This window comes from Larus michahellis, chromosome 11 (genome assembly GCF_964199755.1).
Source record: "Larus michahellis chromosome 11, bLarMic1.1, whole genome shotgun sequence".
In the NCBI taxonomy this organism is placed as follows: Eukaryota; Metazoa; Chordata; class Aves; order Charadriiformes; family Laridae; genus Larus; species Larus michahellis.
The window spans coordinates 10,946,776-10,968,901 of NC_133906.1; the positions used below are offsets into that span (position 1 = coordinate 10,946,776).

The 22,126-nt window shown below is 41.3% G+C and overlaps 1 protein-coding gene across 14 annotated transcripts; it reads left to right on the plus strand.

Annotated features, from left to right (window-relative positions):
- The first annotated feature begins 539 nt into the window (after positions 1–539).
- On the plus strand, positions 540–21,490 carry CREBRF (CREB3 regulatory factor). 14 transcript variants are annotated; one of them, XM_074603941.1, is made up of 10 exons: positions 540–674; positions 9,255–9,432; positions 10,395–10,520; positions 11,397–12,477; positions 12,999–13,097; positions 16,817–17,011; positions 18,927–19,116; positions 19,519–19,592; positions 19,978–20,100; positions 20,342–21,490. In XM_074603941.1, the coding sequence occupies exons 2-10, from the start codon at positions 9,424–9,426 to the stop codon at positions 20,455–20,457; spliced, it is 2,013 nt and encodes a 670-aa protein (XP_074460042.1). In that variant the 5' UTR covers positions 540–674; positions 9,255–9,423; the 3' UTR covers positions 20,458–21,490. The 14 variants fall into 14 exon arrangements, 12 of the variants coding, with proteins under 12 accessions (XP_074460042.1, XP_074460047.1, XP_074460048.1 ...); XM_074603942.1 differs by having other exon boundaries at positions 580–674; positions 9,192–9,432; XM_074603944.1 differs by having other exon boundaries at positions 613–674; positions 9,211–9,432.
- Positions 21,491–22,126: the final 636 nt, after the last annotated feature.

Genomic DNA, 22,126 nt, shown 5'->3' on the forward strand with positions numbered 1-22,126 from the left:
TTTATGGAAGTCTGCTTTTCCTCTGCTGGAAATGATGGAAGCACTTTACCTGTGCACAAGGCTTCCAGCTAGTTGTTGGAGGTGGGCAGCTGGTCCCTTCTGGTCAGAATCATATATTATCAAGCAAAAAAAATTGCTTTGTATTGTCAGGCATGATGGGTTTTAGGTATAGCGGAAAGTTTTGCTACTGCAGGGGCCTGAAATGCAAAAAGTCATCTAAACACTAGAAGAAATACTTTTTACAATTAGTAAGATAAGAAGGGCTGGGTCTCTTTTTAATATTTATTTATTAGTAATTTCTCCATTTGCAGCTGAAATGCTGGAGGCTAGTCGGGGTCTGCGTGTATCTATCCGTGGCCGGCACCAGAGTGACCGGACCGGCGGCGACCAGCTGCCGAGCAGTGACCACCCCGCCTTAAATAGCCCCCGCGCGCCTCTCCGCCGTCACGTGACGGGGGAGGCCCCGCCGGGGCGGCGCCCCATTGGCCGGCGGGGCGGCGGCCGGCGATTGGCTGGCGCGGCCTTCCCCCCCCCCCCCCACGTGAGGGGGGCGAGTCACGCGATTTCCGGGAACCCGTCAGGAAGGGACATAAACAAAACAAACCCCGAAGCCGCATGGAGGGTCCGGGCCGGAGCGCGCGGGGCGGCGCCCCCTGCTGAGCCCCGGCCGCCCGGTGAGTGCCGGGCGCGGAGAGGGGGCGGGGGCGGACGGGCAGGGGGCGGCGGGGCTGTGGGAAGGGATGCCCGGCTCCTGGGGAGGAGAGGAGGGTGCCCGGCGGAGGGAGCCCGCCGCCCGCTCGGCTCGGGGGGGGTGTGGCTGCCGGTGGTGCGGGAGAGCCGCTGTGCTGCGCGGGGGGTGTCCGGCTCCCGGAGCCTGGTGGGGGGTGGGTCGGGCCCGATGGCTGAGGGGCTGCGGAGGGGACGGAGCGCGGGCTTAGCGGCGAGTTGGCGCCGTCCCTTCCAACCCCCCTGTCCGTCGGGAGCGGCCCGCGCCTTCGCAAGGAAAGTGAGTCCGGCAGCGAGCGCCGTAGAAACGAAAGCGCCGTCCTGCCGGGGGAGACCGGTCCTGCTGGTTGCGCGGGCGGAGGGGCTGCTCGGCTGCCCGGGTGCGCGGCGCCGGTGCAGGAGGGCTCGGCGGTTCCTGCGCTCTGTTGCTTTTCAGGCTCGTACTCGCCTCCTGCGCTTTCGACCTGTTTGAATGCTCGGGGCGACCCCGGGGGGCGACCTTGGGGGGCGTGGGGTTTCTGTGCCCGGGGCGCGCCCGTGTCCAGCGGCGTGGCTGCGGTCCGTAGGGAAGGCTGCGGGTTTGGGGGAGGCGGAGAGGGGTCCCGGGCCGGCGGGCGGCGGGGCAAGGCGGCGGGAGGAACTCTCCCCGCTCCGGCACGGCGTTTTATGTAACTGACTGGGGCGGGGGAGCACCGAGGTTCACCGGGCGGGGGTGAGCGGCAGCCCCGGCCGCTCGGGAAGGGGCTTCCCCCGGGCAGCGAGGGGTGGGCTCCGGGGGACGCCGCGCCGGCCGCCCCCAACCCAGCCCCGGCGGGGGCCGCAGGGCGGGGGCTTTCTCCCGCGGGGCAGGGGAGCTCTCGGCGCCCTTCCCGCCACTCGGGGTCGCGGGGGGAGGCCAGCGCGGGTTCCCGGTGCCCCGCAGAGCGGCGTCCGCGGCTCGGCTATGCTCGGGACTGCTTTGGGGGGCCCGGGGCCGCGGCCGGTCCCCTCCGGAGCGGCGGAAGGGGGTTTGTTTACATGTCGCCTCACCCTAGCTTGAAAGGACCGCTGGGCGGGTGAGCGGCGTGGGCGGTGACCAATGGGAGCGCGCGGGGCTGAGGAGCGAGCCATTGAGCGGGCGGGGAGGGCGGGGCGGGGAGGCGGTGGCCGGGCTAGGCTGCGCTCCGCGCTGGCTGGCGGGGCGGCCATGTTGGCTGGGAGGTGTGTTAGTGGGTCAGGGGCGGGGGCGCGGTGTGGGCCGGGGCCGCCCGGGCCGGGCGAGAGCTTGCCGCGGGAGGGATACGGGGGCTGGAGCGGTGCCCGGTGGCTGCCGAGGGTGCCCGCGGCCCCGTCCCTCCGGAGCGCTTTGCCTCAGGGCGTCTCTGCCTTCTGGGGGTCGGGCCGCCGGTGCCCCACACCGGTTCTTCCCCCCCGCGTTCCCGCCTCCTGCCGTGAGGCAGTTCCCACAGACTTGACTTATAAAATATCGATAACTTCCCCGAGATGCCGCTGGGTGTGTCAGTGGCGTTCAGCGTCCCCCCCACACGGGTCTCCCGCACCTCTCCGGGAGGGGTTGAGTTCGCGCAGGCTTCGAGGCGGGAGCAGGCTGCCGAAAGCCCCCCCGCCCCGTCTCACCGGGCATCGAAGCCTGGGCTTTATTTCCCCTCCCTGTCCCGAAAGTCCACGGCGTGGATGTTATTTTAGGTAGCGATGGCCATGGTTATAACTGGTGTGCCCCAATCTCGTCCCCGTGAGCTGGCAGTGGTTCAGCGTGGCGAGGCCAGCCCACGGTGGTTCTCAGGGCATCGTCTAATGTCACTGATCGGATATCAAAGATAATGCAATGACCAGAATTCACTGTGTCATGCTCCAGTATAAAACACAGGCTCTTTTTCAGGCTTCTCCATGCAACAGGCTGAATGCTTTCAATCGTTCAGCTATGCCTGCTGAAATGTTAACTTCTTGTTTAAAGTAAGCGTAATCTTTATGTTGTTGTCACTTGAGAGTAACTTGTTGAAATCATGCAATACATAACCTGCAAAACGAAATCAGATTCTGATACTATCTTTCGGACACTTTAAAATGTTTTAAAGATGGTGATAAATGTTGGTGAGCCTTTGGCCTAAGGTCACTTAACCAAGTGGCTTCTAAGCTTCCCTGTTTGGAGTGTTAATTATTATTATTACACGTCTGTTTTCGTAGTAAGAATTACAGAGGGGCAGACATAGGCGTTTTAGAAACTTGGTCGATTTTTATTGCTGGCAACTTAGAAGTCAGAATTTCTATGGGAAATATGTTGGGTGTTTGTTTTAGCAGGAAAGGTTCCTTGTGGAAATATCAGTGCTTAGTGATGATACTTTTTAGAGGCATGAATAATAACTCAGGGACCTGTACAGCGCTTTGTGTATAGTAGTTTACCTGAGCAAAGAAAGAATTTTTCTGTGTTCGATGAGAGTGTTAACTGATGAGAGAAATCTGCAGCAGGGGCATCAAGCCATTGAACGTCTTTGCTATGTTTGTTTTAATAGTGAGAGTGGCAAAAGAGCTGTTTGAAGTCCCTTCAGCATTAGCAGGAATTCACTGGGAATAAATAGAAGCTTCTGTCCAACTAATAGATGGATAGTGTGGTATAAATAAGGGAATGCACTGGTTTAGATTCCCATGACTTGCATGTCCATGTTGTATGGTTTGTGAAGCCCAATAAAAGTTTGATAAGGATATTTGGCACTTCATAAAAAGTGCTTTGAAGTTGGCATTGGCTTGAAAGTCAAGCCAAAAGTTTTCTGAATTCACAGATTTTAAGGTTTAGATCTTGCTATGGTAATTTCCCTGATTATATTATTATATTTAAAAAAACCTCTCCTTCTATTCTTGAATTCTTATGCTGTTGTTTTTTTTTTTTTACTTTTGGGACCATTTTGACTGATGCGTTTTTCTGATTTGTTGCTGGCTTTGAAGAACGATAACCCATTTCTAACAGAAGTATAACAAAAACATAGTCTAACAGTATGGAGAGTAGGCTAGATTGTACCATTCGCTTCATCATAAGAGGTTTTTTTCTGGCAACTATAGAATTAATTTTTTTCTTACCCTGAAAGGCTGCGCTGTCAGAAAAAAAAATACAGAAACAACCATCATGTAGGGTTGTAGAATACTGCTGGAGCCTGTAAGCTAAATTGTTGTAGTTTTGCTTTTGTTTTCTGTCTTTGCTTTGGCCGCACGCTGCTTCAAGGGAAATCTCTGGCTAAAAAAAAAAAAAAAAGAAAAGAAAAAGTTAGTCTTACTGCTAATTCGCTTGTGCAGACAATTCTCCAAACTTTACAGTGGTATTTTAATAGAGGTTTGTGCAGTACATATCTTAGCTATAAAAAGTTTTTTAAATTAATTTAAGTGTGTTAATATAGTTCTAATAAGTTTAACATGCTGCATGTCCTACTCCTGGCACTGAAATAATAATAAAATCTCAGTCTTTGTTCCAGAATATACAGAAAAACTAGCACTTTCAGTAGGAATATATTATTCTGGGCATAGTTGTTATCAAATAGGTAGATGCAATATGTTGTTTGTTGATTTTAAAAAAAACAGTTTTTTTTTCCTCTGCTTCTTGTATTATGATCAGTTACTGGCATCTGCCTATTTGCTTATGCTGTCGTGCTGAAGTGGGATACCCCTCCAGAGCTGGGTAGCTGGCATTGGTATGTAGGGATGTTAATTCAAACAAAGAACGTAGTGCTGTATTCTTTTTGGTAATACATCAGCTCTTTTATCTGAGGTGTTGCGTGTGTGATTGGAGACCAGAGCTTCTGTTTAGTGGTATCACTTCCAGATCTTGAAGTCTGTCTGCTGTGGGCAAGCAGGATTAGAAAAATAATATTGCGGCGGGGAAGGGAAAGTCAGCAGAGGAAAAGGAACAAAGACAGTGAAGTAGCAGTTTCCCTCTCCTGCAGGGAAGAGGCTTAAAAGAAGTGAAACAGTTTTTCTGTCTTCAGTTCTTTCATAATGGCAGTGCTCCATCAAACTTAGGATCTGGGTGTCTTAAGCAGCTGGTGTTTGCTCTCCAGGATAGAGAAAGCAAAGGGCATGTGTTAGATGCTTACGCTGGCATTTTAATAGAAATACATCACTAAGAAGGTAGAGGGACCTGGCTTCTTTGAATGTGCAGGTGAATGAGGCTACGGTGGGTCGAAGCAGGGGAAGACCTTTTATAAGAGTCTCTTTGCTCACCTGCTATGAAAAACATAACCAAAAAAAAAACAAACCCAAAAGAAAACTTAGTGTCTTTGTGGTGGGAGAGAGAAGTAGAAGATTTTTTTTAAGTCTGGCTAATAATTGAAGAATCATGTAGAAAGAAGGAAAAAAAAATTACACTCAGCAAAACTAAGAAAAATACGTTCTGTGCTTGAAGACAGCACTGAGTAGGCTATGTTCTGTAATAGGACACAAATTGGCACAAACTGTGGAAGGAAAAAAAGTTTTAAGAGAAGCGTAGGAGAGCTGCTTGCATCTCTAACTGTAGTACTTCATAAAATATCCAGATACAGCAAACACTCTGTAGTATATAATGGTTCTTTTAAAATACATGGCATAATTTTTGTGCATTCACCAAAATTCAAAGTTTGGCATTTTGAATGTTTTAGGCTGAGTTAGAAAAATGTAACTTTGACAAACTGTGCTGTGTGATGCAGTCACCATCCTGAAAAGTGTAATTGTTCGTGTAATGTATGTACAACAGGCATTTAGCCGCTGTGATAATAAGCACTGTACAATCAACAAAATGGTATAGCGACGCTCTGAGTGCTTTCCAAATTGTACAAAACACACATCTGAATTGAGACAGAAATAGCAACTTTAGTTATAGCTACAGTACAAATGATTCATACAGGTGACTGAGGAAGACTTTCAGAGTTGTCAAGCTGAAAGCTGGCAGTTTAGGTTTTTCTCTTATAGGGACTTCTTTGGAGTTTTGTTGCAGAAAGGTGTTTTACTAGTCCAGGGAAGTGGCACATGCACGGTAGCTGCCATGTGTCTCCTTTATGCTGCGTGTTTTGAGTTGAGGTCCTCCTGTTTGCCAATTTAAGTGTACTGCTGCATCAGTAATGTCATGTAATAATCCTGACATTAGATTGTTTGAAATTCAGTCTTCCTGGGCATCTTGGGACCACTGACAAACTATTTTATATGTGCATTTTCAGAAAGTAAATATAAATGCAGAGAATTTTTATTAGGATTTTTCATTAGATTAATGAATTATTAACTCCGTAGAACAGTTTTTGGTTACTTACTGATGACTGATGGGTTTTTTAACCAGTGTATATATGCATGCCTCCATCAGTACCCCAGATTCTTAAATGTTAGATGAACATAGCAGTTCCTGAGATGTCTTGCTCTTCCTCACACCCAAATCAACGAGCAAGCATTCTCCCAGGAGCAGGGGTGCAGCTCTGCACTGATGTGGCTCAAGAATCTGCAGATGCAGAACCAACTCAGGGACTGGTTCCTTAATCACCTTAATCTGATTTAACTGCAGGCTGCTGCCAAAAGGAGTGGCAGCACCCTGCCTGGTGCCTCGGGCTGTGTATTCCACAGTGATATTTGAGTTCAATATACATAATATTCCACAGATATTTGAGTTCATTCAAATCTGTATTCGTTACAGATAATGTAATGACAGTACTATTCTGTTTTAACTCAGTCTTCAGCAGAGAGAGCCAATAATGATAAATTCTGTAAAAATGGGACTTCAGCTGTGGTCTACAAAGTTACTTTGCTTCACAGCAAGTTCAGATTTTACATCTGTGCTTCCATATGTGTCGTTGACTTCTACGATACATCTTAATTTACCAGTTGATGAAAAAATACTCATAGTTAAGTGTGAACACTGGGAGTCTTTTAATGAAGATCTTGATGATTGTGGGAAATTTAGAAAGCAGTTGGAAGTAGGTCTGCTTTGTTGGGAGCATGAGGGCTGCAGCTCCACAAGGCAGTGTCTTTCTTTTTATGGCCTCACCATGTTTCCTCCCTTCATAGCAGCGCTATCAAGAAAAATCTTATGTTGTGGAATACTTGAATAGAACCTAATGGGATTCAAATCACATTTAAATATTAATATTACAGAATGTCAAGAATGAAATATAAAGATAATTAGGGGAACCATGAGATTAGCTGATATACTGCTTTGACCCAGGAGGATATACACTGTCATTCTTAAATGGTGCTATAAGTTTATAGCTAAAAGATTACTGAGATGGTAAAAGTATTTTGAATGTTTAATATCTGTTTTGAGGATTTGTAAATGATCCAAAAGCTACCCCGTCCTGACGCTTGTAAGCGTTGGTCAGTCGTTACTGAAATCAGTGTCAGTACAGATTAAGTTTCACCCCACTTTCCTATTTGTGTGTGAAGGACAGAGGAATGACTTGAGGTATGTGTTCTAACAAAAATATAACAAAGAATAACCAGTAAAGAAGCAGCAAATGACTCCTTTCTTTCCCATTTATATCATGTAGCGGCAGAACTTTGACAGCCTCCCATGTGAATGCAGATGGTGGTGGTGGTGTTCTGGTGTTGACGTCAAAGTGTTAATGTGATGTTCTGTTGAAAAAGACGTCAGTCTCTGCCGCTCTGTACAGACAGAAAGTCAGATACTGCTCAGGTGTAGATTGGTATTAAAGATGCTACCCTTCCCGTGTCTTTCATTGCACATGAGAACAGTGTTTATTTGCTTTAAAGAACAGGCCCTTTCTGCTACATCAGGCCAGGTTGAAAAGTGAATTAGTCATTTGTGCCACTTTAACAGCACAGGAAGGACTGTACATAGCTGCGGTGTAGCCTTTGCTGGGTGAAGGAAGATGGGGGTTGTTGAGGCATGTTTCCCTGTGACACAAACATAACTTTAAATGACAAGGTAAGTAGGAAGAGTTCCCTGGAAGTTTTAGAGTAGGAAGAAAATTTTCTCAGAAGGAACTGGCTCTTACTCAACACAGAGCCCTACAAGAAATGGCTTGCTTTGGCAGTGGTAGCATGGCTTTACTGAGAACTTGTGTATAGCTGGACTTGTAATTGTTATTCTTTATATTCTAGCCGATATTTGAAAAGCAGTAAGTTTTGATAAGTGAAGACTTTTTCGTATAGTGTCTGTTTTTCCCCCAGTCTGATGGCATATGTGCTGAATATAACAAGAGCTGAGATACTATCTGAAAGTAGGAATAGTCATGGGGATGCTGTCAGGTGCTCGTGGGAGGAGGGTTCTGAGCGTAGCTCCGCTGTAGGAGAACACTTTTACTTTATTATTGGTTTTTCAAAATAAGAGAATAAACGTAGCCCGAGCAGATTGCACTAAAGTCTGACTTACAAGCAATGCTGAGAGGAGAATTCTGCTCAAAGAAACAAACACATTTTAACTGATAATGCTGAAAAACTCTACAAGTATGATGGTTCAGTTTTTTGATTATGCTCCTCTAATGCTGCTTTTTTGTTAAAGAGACTTTTTACAGAAGGGTAGGGAACTTGCAGGCAAGCAAGACAGTAGGAAAGCAGCATTCTTAAAAACAAAGTGGTTATATTAGATACTAAAGTATTATACCATGGGTAATTTTTTGTTATTGTTTTTGATATAATATTGTTCTGTTTTACTTCCTGTTACTTATTTCACGAGTCTTTTGTCATACTTTCAGTGTAGATATAGTTACTGATGTTTGTGCTAAGGTGCTTGCTTTTCTACAGTTCAGTTTTTCCTTATGTTATTAAAAAATGCAGGATTAAGCAGGATGTGAGGCTCGGAAAAGTCTTTAGATATACATCTGAAGTAGCACTGGGTCTACAGAAACTACTGAACTGGTAAAATTACTAATAGATAAATTGGACCAATTTCAACATGTGCCTTGCTTGAAATTAATAGAGAAGATAGTTTATTGGGCAGCTCTGAATTTGGCACAATTTTTAATTTATTCTGTTGAGGAAGTCTGTCTCGTCCCTGCCTCTGCTGCTGGACGGTGAGCATGTTTGCTGTAATCCCTCTGCCACTAGATGTTGCTGTGTGAGTGATTGATATAATCTTATTTGATGCTGGGTGGATTAATCTCTTAAGAAAAGGAGGAGATATCGCCGAAACAGTATTACTGCCTATTCTGAAATTAGAATTTTGAGATATTTGCCTGAGACGTTTTTAGAATTTATTGTCTCTGTTATATTAGTCATAAAGATTGTTTCACTCCTGTGTACCCAGCAGTATGCTAGTCATTATGTACAATTAGGCATGCTTTTCCTTCCATGTCTAGAGAGCTCGTGGTCTCAGTAGTAAGGAAAAAAGGCAACAAAATGTAATTCTGCCAAAAAAAGTTTTTGCAGGATCTTTGTTCTGTAGCATCTGTGGCTTTTCATTCAATGAAAGATGGCAGGGAAAGAAAATTACTATACATTCCAGAATGAGGAATAATCACTTTTCACGGGAAATTTTTGTCTCTGCTTCGCTTTGGCTGTTTTTTAAGCATTACCTTTTTGGTGAAGGATTACTCACCTCCTTGGGATTTTGCTGCGTTTATTCTACACAGAAGTCTACAAATAGAAGAGCTCCATCAGGGTGAACTAAAGTTATCCTAAGGAAAAATTTCGTTGCATGGATTGTGTAAACTCACTGAGAGTGAAGTAAAGCTGGAAAGGAATCTACAAGTGAATAAAACAAGAAGTTTGGAATTGGATTTGGGGAATCTGGGCTTGGAAATGCCTCAGGTAAGTCTATCGTGATTTTATTTGCTTCTGTAAATAATTTAACTTCCTTATTTAAAAAAAAAAAGGGATGTTTAAATTTGACTGGAGAATTTTAAGAGATTACATGGTGTATATTTTATAGGGTCCCAGTAGTGTCTTTGGTAGAAGCGATGTTGCTGCTCTTGGTACTGTATTGGTTCACACAGCAAGATTCAGCAAAGTTGTTGTCTTGATGAGGGTGGATGCCTGGAGAGCAGCCTTTTATTACTGCAGTGATTCACACACCAGCACACTGAATGACTTTCAGTAGTACAGTGTTTCTCCCTTCCCAACCCTCAGGGCGAGTGTGTCTAGAAGAGAAATAGAGGTCTGGAATTCAATGTAGCAGAAAGCCTTGCTGCCCATTCCCTGCATGCCCAGTCACCCTGCTTAATATTTTTTTGCAAAGTTCCACTTTGTTCTCAAGAGATACAACACTCTTGATTTACTTGTAATAAAGTTTGTTTTTGTTACAATATCAGGTGGAAGTTTTATGAGTTCTAATGGTTCTAAAAACAGTCAGCACTGCTTCAGTACAAAATGGTTTGTATTAGGTGAAGGCCCTGCAAGCGTGTAGTGCCTGTTGATACTCACGGATCCTGCCAGTACTCATTCTCTTCTACAAATGCTAACATATCCCTAAACTTGGCAAACGTGTGAGAATTTCAAACCAACAAAAAAGAATGAATGAGCAATGCTCTTGCAGCTATATGATGAATACAAATGTGTCCTTTGATTAGAGCTGCATGTTGTTAGCTGCTCTTAAAGCATTCTCTCGCGCTGAGAAATGACATGCTTATCTGTGTAGGTAAAAACCTTCCAGATGCAAGTATAGCACAAGTTAAGAGACTTGGATGAAATGGCAATTCTCTTTATGTTTTGTTGAAGAAAATAATATGCCTTTTTATAGCATGCTTCAAACGTCAGTATCAATTTTGTTGTAGCCCAGTGTGAGTGGAATGGACCCTCCTTTTGGGGATGCCTTTCGGAGCCATGTGTTTTCAGAGCAGACTCTGATGAGCACGGATCTCTTGGCAAGCAGTTCAGATCCAGACTTCATGTATGAACTGGTAGGTCATCTTTCTGTGTGCGTACATAACTTCCTTTCCTTGCTAATACCCTGAGTTTGTGTAGTAATAAAGGGGTATTTGTTCAAGAATGCTCAAAGATTATTCATTACTATTAGCTACTGATTAGGAAAGAGCCTAACTGCTTGTCCAGCAAACGTGATGCTTCCTCAGTAGAGGCTTGGTGAAGCTGGCCATCAGGAGAGGCTTGATACACGAGTCTCAAATAGAGCTGTGTTGACGTTATGTAATGGTGCTTGAGACTCTTCCTTACAATCTTTTCGGCGAGAGCAGCTATGTGCTACTGCACCCAAGCTGTCAGTGCAGGGGAAGCAAAATAAAAGTTGACTCATGAGGTACTTATACTGGCATTCTTTTTTTTCTTCCCCCCGCCCCCCCCCCCCCCCCTTGCATCAAAGCAGAAAGGTAGCTCATAGTTGTTAGTTGATCGTGTTAGAATGAGGTTTTCCAGGGACTGGTAAACTTGAGCATATTCTGTTAAGCACACAGCAAAAATTGACGTAGGTTAATAGAGACTAGAACAGCTTGCCTGTGGTGTCTTTCTTATTTTAAATACATGGATACTGGTACTAGTCTGGTTCCTGATGACCAGATGAATTTGCAATATCAGAAAAAGAATCCAGCAGCATTTGACTTGTATCTTCAGCAATCTCTTCAGAAGGATCTGCTGCTGAAGCACGGAAGCTGGACTCCATTCTGACCCTCAGAAGAAGCTTGTAGTTGGAAGTTGAGGTACCTTCGTGTGTTATCACTCTCTTGGACTTCACTGGAATTAAGCTCACCATACTAGATAAAGTACAGGACAGAGATGATTGATACGTTTTTGTATTAACTTTTAATTTGTCTTATTATGCACAGGACAGAGAAATGGACTATCAGCAAAGCTCCAGAGACAACTTACTTTCAATGGAGGACTGCAAAGACCTTGAGAACTTGGATTCTTTTACAGACATCCTGGATAAAGAAGCTGCTCTCACCTCAAAGTGGGAACAGTGGGACACCTACTGTGAAGACTTAACTAAGTACACTAAATTAACCAGCTGTGACATTTGGGGAACAAAAGAGGTGGATTATTTGGGCCTTGATGACTTTTCAAGCCCGTACCAAGATGAAGAGGTGATAAGCAAAACACCGACACTGGCTCAGCTTAACAGTGAGGACTCCCAACCTGTTTCTGATTCACTCTACCCTGATTTGCTCTTTAGTGTAAAACAAAACCCTTTAAATCCTTTGTTACCTGGCAAAAAAATTGCAACCAGAGCAGCAGCCCCATTGTGTTCCTCCAAGAACGTTCAGGCTGAGGCACCTTTGTCGGACTGTGTTCAGAAGGCAAGCAAACCTGCGACTCAGCCTGCTTCCAGTACACAAATCATGGTGAAGACCAATGTGTACAATAACGAAAAGGTGAACATTCATGTTGAATGTAAAGACTATGTTAAAAAGGCAAAAGTAAAGATCAATCCTTTACCACAGAGTAGACCAGTGCTGAGCCAGACACATGCTGATGCAGCAAAGGAAAACACCTGCTATTGCGGTGCTGTAGCAAAGAGACAAGAAAGAAAAGGAATAGAGTCCCCGCATAGTCACAGTACGCCTCCTGTTTTGCCTTTCAAAGAGACTCAAGAACTGCTCCTCAGTCCACCCCAGGAAACCCCAGGGCTTATTGTGGGGGAGAGCAGTCTTTCCGCCAGCACATCAGTGTCAGATTCTTCACAGAAGAAAGAAGAGCACAACTATTCTCTTTTTGTAACAGACAGTTTGGGTGAACAGTCAGCCAAAGGAGACCCTGAGGAAGATGAGGATGATGAGGACGATATTGAAGATGAGGACCACGATGAAGGATTCGGCAGTGAGCACGAGCTGTCTGAAAATGATGATGAGGAAGAAGACTATGAGGATGATAAAGATGATGACATCAGTGATACTTTCTCAGAACCAGGTACCAGCAATGTCGGGCTTTGTTAACATGGAGGTTAATGGATTTGTCTGCCAAGTGGGGAAAAAATGCTTCTGAATGCTTTATAGTTACAGATGAGCAATGCTGATCTTAAATTATGAACTTTCATCACAGATTTTTTTACATGCTTGGCAAAATGTAATTAATGAAAACTATACAAGGTCTCTATTGCCCTGTTTCAAGAAAAACTGCATAAACTGTGGTCGTGCAACAAAAATAATAGAGAATACAGGAAACCTAGCTTGTAGCCTGAGGTTGTAGAGCAGCCACCTAAAATTTTTGTCCTTTTTTTGTGGCTTGATGATAGGATGTGCAGGGCTTTCTAGTGCTTCAGTAGGTTGCTGCTTTGAATTTATCCAGAGTTGTATCTCTTGATAGCTGGTATGAAGTCATAGCCTGAATGAAGTAATTTCGTAAGTCCTGCTGTAGGCACAATTTTCCACAGAATCCAAAGAAAATACCTACCACTGAAACTAATAGAACTGTTTCTTGGTGGTTTTCAGCAGTAACACTTAGTGGGTCTTCAAAGGATCCTGAATTCTTCTCTTCTGCATGTAGAAATGGAGCCTTAACAGAAATAAGAACTAACCTTCACCTAGAAGGTAACAAAGCGGTAATGTGCAAAAATAAAATCCGAAGGAAAAGGGACAGGACTGTAACCAAGTATTAGTTTCACTGTAGAAACTATTATAATATTCACATTTTATAAATGCTTTGTAGTAGAGTATAAGAATTAAGGTATTCTGACATTTGGCAATATGTAACTTCAGGGGGGAAAGCAGCTGCCTTTTTTAAAAGCAGCTTCCCTAAAGCTTGTCAGTGTTTGTCATAATGAACTCTCAGATTTAATTATTTTCTAAGTAGATTTCCTGAGCTGGCATTAAACTTGTAAAGCATTATGCCCTTTATGTTACTTTTACATGTACATAACACATTTTTGTTAACGTTTTTAAACCTCTTCCTCCCTTCTTCTGAATTGAACTCCCTCTTCTTTCTGGGGCTCTGAGTAGCTATTACAGCTCTGCAGTGATTGCTGTGCTGCCCGCTGCTTTGCAGCCCACAGAGGCGTGTTGCACAGAAAGCCTGGTAACCTTGAAAAGGAGATGTATTAAAATGCTGGGATTTCAGTTGATGGAATTACATTAACTATTTGCTGTTTGTTCAAATTTTACTGACGTGCAATCGCTTTCACCTTCTAAATACAACTACACCGTGCAGTACAGTAACTGAGGAACTTGGCTTACACAAGCTTGCTGGAACTTTAAGTGAATGAAGCCATTCACCTCGAGCATGGTGATATTAAAAGTTTCACCATCTGTTTTGATTATATTAAAAGGTAACGTCTCCAGGTGTTTTAAGTATGTCACTCTTGTACTTTCTGTTGCTTTTTTACCTTTACAGTAAAGGTAAATACTATGGATAAAGTTTCTGAAAATAGGTATGGCACAGGAAGATTTAACCTTCCATAGCACTGAAACCAAAATCGGTTGATAAATTTAGAGTGAAGATGTAATTTACTGAAACGAAAAAAGTTATTGAGTATTGCTGACCCTCTGATGTATTTTATACACAGTTTGCTTTTGTTTATTCTTCTTCATGTGTGTTTTTGGAGTGCATTAAGTGCTTTCTTAAAGTGTTAGCGTTGTCTAAGGAAATAGTTAGATATAGTAAACTTCTGGAACTTGGAGAAATAACTAAAAATGCGACCGGCAGTCAGACAAGTTTGGGCCTGTTTTTATTGTTTTTCTTATGATACAGATCTAACAATTTTTGTCATCTGCAAAGGCAATTTATTATGGGAATTACCAGTCCAGGCCTTTTCTAGCACTTAAAACTTTTTTTTGCCATTACTGGTATATTTTACCTATCTCATTTAATAGAAATATTTGTAAATGATTGCTGCTCTCCCATCAAGTAGTCAAGAGATTCCAGAAATGGGAGATGCAACAAGCGATTCGATTTTCAGCAGCACTAGAGAAGAAATACCTGAAAGGGAAAAGTGCTTGTAGTGACACGGTGATTGTTTAAAGAAGTTGCACTGCATCCATTCTGAGCACCTGGGCCATCAACTTGGGGGAAAAAAAACCCTCATAAATGGTTTGACAGAAGTTGTATGATTAAATGGTAAAGAGAAGGCTCCTTCTGGTTTTGTTTTGGTGGCGCTATTCTTGCTTTTAATCTGATACGGTGCATAAGTCATGTCTATCCTGTTCGCCATTTTACTCTAACGTGTTCTGATTTACTTAATTTAACCATGGAGAGTTTAAACCTAAAACTGTAATAAGGGATGCGAACAAAGATTTTTAGGAGGGACTTGCGGAGGGCATGTAAGGTAAATACAAGACCCCTTTCAGATTTCTTAGAAGCCCGCCAAAGAAAGTAAGACTGCTATATCATCTTTGCTAAGAGGAGAATTCAAGGAAGCTGAATACGGTGCAGAAAAGCTAAACAAATTTGTTGCACTCCTATGTGTTACAGACTACGTTAGGACATTGTGCACTAGATTATTCTATGTAACTTTAAAATGATAGCAGGTCAATGTTAGAGTTGAAGGCAGGATGCATTAAGTCAATGTAATTTAGGTTGCTAACTTAATTATGGTTTAAATAAGCAAACAGGAAGTCCTGATTTTAACCTTGTTTTACATTCGTACACATCAGCTCTTAAAGAGATTTGTTTTCATCTGATGGCTTGATTCCGTGTTATCATGAAGATGGGCTAAATTTATACGTATCTGTATAAGAAGTCGCATAGCTTGACATGTTTTTTCAAGTGGAAAGTAAGTGGGGTTTTTAAGAGTACTTTGATACTTACATCAAACAGCATTTCTGTAAAATGGGAGTACAGGTAAAAATATTTATGGTATTTGAAACTAAGTTTAATGTAACTTGTCATCATTTTGGCTATACAAGAAAAAATGTTTTATAAAGCATGTATCATTGTTTGATTTGCCTTTAAAATACTGTCTTTTTAATAAACTAGAGAATCAAAGTAAATGAGTTGATGAAATGATCAGAAACAGATAGGACTGATTTCATCCTTCTGCGCATCTAACTTTTATTCATACTGTGAGTTATGAGGTGAGAGTCAGACCAAAGCAAGAAAGTTTGGTTTTCCTCTTTCAACTGTTTTTTCAAGTGCAAACAGACTAATTGAATGGACTGTTTTAAAAAGAAGAAGGCCGTCTTTGTGCTACTGTTAAAAGATGAAGCAGAGCTCAAGCAGATGGGGTCAAGGCTTGTTAAGCTTACAGTTTGTTCAGTGGTTGGCTTTTCTTTAAGCTACATCAGTGTATGTGATGCTTTGAAATGCATTCTTTTTTTAAGTAAATGTAAACTATTATATAGTATTTTAGTACAAAAGACTATGCAATGGTTTGGGGTTTTTTAACCTCAGTATAGGTTGTCTTTATTTTCTAAAGCATAGGTAAGTTTCAAAACCTGTGGTTTGTGTAATTATGGTATAAATATTTATGCAGTGTGGATAATGGCATCACAGTTTCCATGTACTTCATGAACAGTTCATCATATCAAGTGCATTGTAATATACCTCTAAAATATTGTGTAGCTTTACTATCGATCATTTCTCTTCATCCCACTAAAGAGGTGAGGAAGAGGTTGAACAGCTTGTGTCCAGATCCCTTCAATTTAGATGGCCTTTTCTGAAGGACTTTAGGTCATTGTCCTGATAACAGAGCCCCTTTCCTCTAATAGAGATGGGTGGTTGATTTATTTCCCAAAGGTATTCAAACTCAAGGAGAAGTCACCTCAAGAGGAGGAGTTGGACTCGATGATCCTAATGGGTCCCTCCCGACTCAGAATATTCTATGATTGAATAATTTTGCTTTTTTTATTAGTATTTTGCTAATCCATCTTTATTATCTGCTTCTCTTTCCGTGCTTTTTGATTAGAGATTAATTGAAATGTGGAGGCGAGTTAGGATTATGTTCCTGCAAATTCATGAAGAAAATTTAAGGACAGAAGAACACTCTCCAGCAGCTGTTGTCTGTACTTTGCAGTGGTGGGACTGCGGCGGCGAAGAGCAAAAGAGCAATAGAGCTTAAGGGGTCAACATAAGGGGTCTCTCAATGCATAAATAATTTGTCTCTATTCAACTAATGAAGGACAGTCACTGGTTCAACGTCTGTCCCTGGATTTAAGGCGAATACCTAGTTGTAGTTGATGCAGGAAACCAAGTCTATTAGATAATGTAAAACAGGCCTCGTCTGTGGTTTTGCTGTTAACTTGAATGCACAGTCCACCATAAAGGGCTAGAAACAGTTTTGTTAACATTATATAAATGATGCAATGCATCCTTTTAGGGTATGAAAATGATTCTGTGGAGGATTTAAAAGAAATGACTGCAATATGCTCTCGGAAAAGAGGCAAGCGAAGATACTTCTGGGAGTACAGCGAGCAACTAACACCATCACAACAAGAAAGAATGCTGAGGCCGTCTGAGTGGAATCGAGATACGTTACCAAGTAACATGTATCAGAAGAACGGTCTCCATCATGGTAAGAATAGTGTCCTAGTTACAAGTGAATGTCTTTTGTTCTGACACCTTCGGTAGCCCAACTCCCATACTTGCTAGTAGTGAGAAGTTGTGTTTTGGCCATGAAAATAAATCATTAAAACACTGTGAGTCTGTTGCTCGATTAGCAGAGTTCTGCACAGTGTCCAAGGCAGGCACAGTGGACATACAGTAGTAACTTTCAGTGTAGTTTCTTCCAGAGGAAGGTGGATGAATTGAGAATTGTAACTTCCAAGGGCTTTCAGTGGAAACTCCAAGAGTTTGAAGTTTTCTCAGTGCGACGCTGTAAACAGATTGGATGGGTCACTTGACTGATATATACTCCATGTAGCTGTTAGTTTCGGTCTTGCTTGTGTTAGAAGTGAGCTGGAATTGATCTGAGATGCAAAGTTCACGTTAACTGCAGCTTGAACTAAAGGACAAGCAATAAGGCGTAATTGTCTCTTTTTGCACCTCCCTACTTACGTCTCCCACCTATGGAAATGCAGCACAGTGAAGCGGTTAGTTCTCAGTGAATAAACTATTTCTTTAAAATACCCTCTTGGAAACTTAAACCAATTGGTCTAATAACTGTGTTTTATTCCCATAACTGTTTGATTAGCAATTTGCTGTACCGCACATGTGACATCACCTAGAACAAACCACTCTTAGAAATAATGTTTGTTTTCTTGTCACAGGACCTCTTTGGTAGGCTGCTCCATTTGGTTTTGGCTTTGAAGGAGAAAATGAAACCAGCTTCCCTGGTTGTAATGTTAACGTTCCCTTACAGTTGAAAATTATGTCTTTAACATGGCAGTTTATCTTCTGTTAAACCAAAAGATTTTTTTGTTGTTGCTACTTATAGATTTATTCATGAAAGAAAACATTTTTTTTAAATTTCTTTAGTTTTTTATATGCTTATTTATCTTGTAGTGAAATATCAGTACCTAAAGTCCCTATCACTGCTCCTTCATATGAAGGTTTGTATCTATACCTGTTACTAAACAACACATAACCAAACATGCCTTGAGGACTCAGGCCCACCAGACACTTGGAGGAGCAAGTGACCTTTAAGTCGGGTCCATATGCAAGGGATTTGCAGGATCAAGCACTACTTAACAGCCAGAAGCTATGGAATATAACACATGCAGGATTTTTTTATTTTCATATACAGATATATACCAAGGTCACCTACTACCTCAGTTAAATCATGCTAAATTACCATCTCTCTAATAAATATTTTTCAGCAGGTTTTGTTAAGTTTTATTAACGTTTTCATGCAAGAGTCTGTAACAACTGGCATTTTTAATAGAAAACTACAAAAAGACACATAGCAGTGGCAGAGAACCTTAAGGAATAAAGATTTTGTCTTGAATATGTGTATTTCCTCAGGAAAGCCAGGCCTTAAATAGCTTCAAATACATATAAAAGGGGTTAACTGGCCTTTATGTAGATCATTTAACCACAGTATCACTGAAGATCATTTCAGTACCAGGCCTCGACGTTTTTTCTTAATACAGAACTTTAGCAATAAGGTTACTTAGGAATTTAATCAACTTGAGTGTGCATAGAGGAAGAGAGCAAGTTACAGTTGGGTCAAAACAACTGGGTTTGAACTTGTGACATATGTTTTTCAGCACAGTTGTGTGTCTACTGTCTCTCACATCCAGTAGCCTTGCCAGAAGTATTTCCTCTTATCTGATCTGGATATAATATGAATTATACAAAGCAGTTTGTCTGGAAATGCTCTTTCTATTGTGAAAGGCCATAGGGATCACATGATTCCAGTCCATTCTCTTGTAATGAAAAAAGGAACTTAAACTGCACCCAAAAAAAATACATATTTAAGAATGGTTTTTCGCAGATTTGTGTAGGTATTGTGTCACTCCCCGACCCAATTTTCTGCATATTCAAAACAGGAAAATATGCAGCAAAGAAGTCACGAAGGACTGATGTAGAAGACCTGACTCCTAATCCCAGAAAACTTCTACAGATTGGTAATGAATTGAGGAAGCTGAATAAGGTGATCAGTGACCTGACGCCAGTCAGTGAACTTCCCTTAACTGCCAGACCAAGGTCAAGAAAAGAAAAGAACAAGCTGGCTTCCAGGTATATATTAGATAATGCTACATGGATAAGTAAATTTGGATTACTACAACTGAGTTAAGATCTAACTAATTTTTGCCCCAAGAGATCCTGCTTCGTTGTGGCAGTTCCTGCAGTTTGCCTGTTCCCTAGATAACGATGTATTTCCACCGGAAGCTGGCTTACTTAGCTGCAGGGCAAATGATTGATACAGTGATAAAATCCACAAGTGTGAAATATAAGCAAATGTAGGTAGCAGAGTGTTTTTGTTGAAGGTGAGTAGTGTGCAGAAGGAGTGAATAGATGATTTTGTACGTCACAGCGCTGGGAGTATTGGTTGATTGGTTCGTGTGGCAAACAAACACATGCTCTTAGTATTCTGGAATTTTTGTTAGTGTTCTAATTCTTCCCCTCTTCTTACTATAGGGCTTGTAGACTAAAAAAGAAAGCCCAGTATGAAGCCAATAAAGTAAAACTCTGGGGTCTCAACACGGAATATGGTAAATACAATTCTTCACATCTTAATTTTTCTTTTGTTCAGACAAGTCTGTGTTTTTGCACCATCATGTAACCTGGGTCATACCTGGCAGTTTAGAGAAAACAGGGTTGGTACAAACCCAATTTTGTTGGTACAAAAACAGTCCACTCTATAAAGTGTACATAGATTGGGTTACCTGCAGTGTTGAGCTACTTTACAGATGTAAATTATGTAAATTATGCACATAGCGTAAATACTTTTGAAAATAAAGTTTACAGATGTAAACTATTACATCTTAATTTTATAGTAAGTGTGACACATTTGACACTTACAGATAACAGTGTGTGGATCTCTCTTGCTCCAGGGAGGATGTGCTGTAAATCCAAACAATTTTTTTTTCTTTGCAGATAATTTACTGTTTGTGATCAACTCCATTAAACAAGAAATAGTTAATCGGGTGCAGGTACCTAAAGACGACAGAGGAGTCAACATGGAACAAAAGTTGCATGTACTTATTAAAGACACTCTTGGTAAGCAGGAAACTTAATGTATTTGCACGTATGTGAAGAGACATATAATCTATGATACCTTAGATTGCAAACAATTTCTGGAATAGACAAAAGAAGGAAGCGCTTCCTAATTTTAGTTGTCTGTGCCTTTTGGTTGGTTACTAACCAAAGTGCTCTTTGGCTTTGTATTACTTATAGGAACGTACAAATATGTGCAAGGAATAGTAACCTTACAGCACATTTTCTTACCCTCCCTTTTTAGGACTACCTGTAGCTGGACAGACATCAGAATTTGTGAATCAAGTTTTAGAGAAGACTGCAGAAGGAGACCCCACTGGTGGCCTTGTAGGGCTACGAATACCGATGTCAAAAGTTTAAGACATGACTTCAGCAGTTCTCATCAGTCAGATTCTACCTGTGTTGTCAAGTACTTCATTGTAAATTGCATTCTGGTCTGCATGTCAGTTTAGCTTTATGGAAACACTTACCTTTAGGTTCCATTGTTTTTAAATAACAATGTAGTACAACAAATCAAAGCATGATATAAAATGCTTAATAGCATTTTTGGAGCATAAACCAGATAGTTTCAAAGCTGCTTTAAGCTTAAATACAGAGATGAGGATTCTTTTTAAAATTAAGTTATCTAGGACCAGAATATATCGCTTTTATTTTAGAAGCAAAAACATTGTTTTGCTAGTAAAAATTTTTAGCATATGCCAGACATTGTGACAGGTTTATGCTCCAAGTAAAATAAGAGGAAGCATTTTTTTGGTAAAGCTGTCGATTTAGGGAGTTTTTTGTTCCTTTTTTTTTTTTTTTAATAATTGGATTTTCTTTTGTTCTTAAAATACAGTGAGCTTTCTTTGCAACCATTAACTTGTACATAGCACACGTGGCATTAGAGCTAGTGTGCCATATAAGACTTTAATTTTCTGAGCTTAATATAGTATTTAAATGTCTGTGCAAGCAAGAGAAAAAAAGTATATTCTTTGTGCCTTGTATTTTGGGGGGAGAGCTATCAGTATAAGCTGGTAAAGTTTTGTATGAAGAAAACCCTGAGGGGAAAAACCGAGATGTGCAGATGGTAAGATTATAGGTTTTAATGTATTTGTTCCAGCTCTTAAAATTTTTGAATGTATATAGGAATATGTTGAAAATGTAGATATATGCCACAGAGTCTATGTATTGTATAAAAGATGGCTCTAGAAAACTCAATTTCGGTACTTTGGCCGGAAGAAAACAAATACTTGCACATTAATGCGATTGTTTATTTTTGTACCAAAGACAAATGCAACTGATATGGCGAACTGCCAGTCTAAGTAAAGTTTTGCACAGCTTATATGATACTGTACTGAATGTAAAAACAAATGAAAAAAGAAAAAAAAATTAAAGGTCAGGGTTAGGGATCTTACTGAACTGTGAATTTTTTTGTTTGGGTCCAATTATCTACAGAAGGAGCATTCATACATAACAATATTATTTTGCTGTTCTTGTAGTTCGCTTCCATGGTAGATAAGTTGGTGTCCGTCTCGGAGTCTTTAGATCTTTTTTCTCTGCACTTACTGTAGGAGATTTTAATATATTTGGATTTTAGTAAGCTATTGGTAAAATAGTTTTCAACTTTGAGAATTTAAAAAAATATTTAGCTTGTTGTAGTATACTTCCACCAAACAACCAAAATAAAATTATTTTTATTGTAATGTGTATATATGTAAAGAGAAAAAAGAGCTACAAATATCTAATTCCTTAGTTGCCACTTTTCCAGTTGATGTATTATTATGCATGTGATGTTTCCAAGAATCAACACAAGCTTCAAACAAAACAAAAAAAAAATTTATAGACTTTTATATTTTTGTACAGGTATTTCGAAACTAGCTTCTTCAAACTTATATGTGACTTATTCTTGTTAATTCAGTAGTTTCTATGATTGAGGAATATTAACACACAGTTCTTATTTGCTCTTCTGCTAATAAGAGTTGGCTTTGTAGTCAGTGTTAACGTACAGATTAAAAGCTTTAGCCTTTGATGCGAAAGTCCTTTATCTCAA

Coding starts and splice junctions, on each gene's coding strand:
- CREBRF (XM_074603941.1), top strand. Junction 12,478..12,998: donor TGATACTTTCTCAGAACCAG/GTACCAGCAATG, acceptor GGTGGTTTTCAG/CAGTAACACTTAGTGGGTCT. Junction 19,117..19,518: donor AAGAACAAGCTGGCTTCCAG/GTATATATTAGA, acceptor TTCTTACTATAG/GGCTTGTAGACTAAAAAAGA.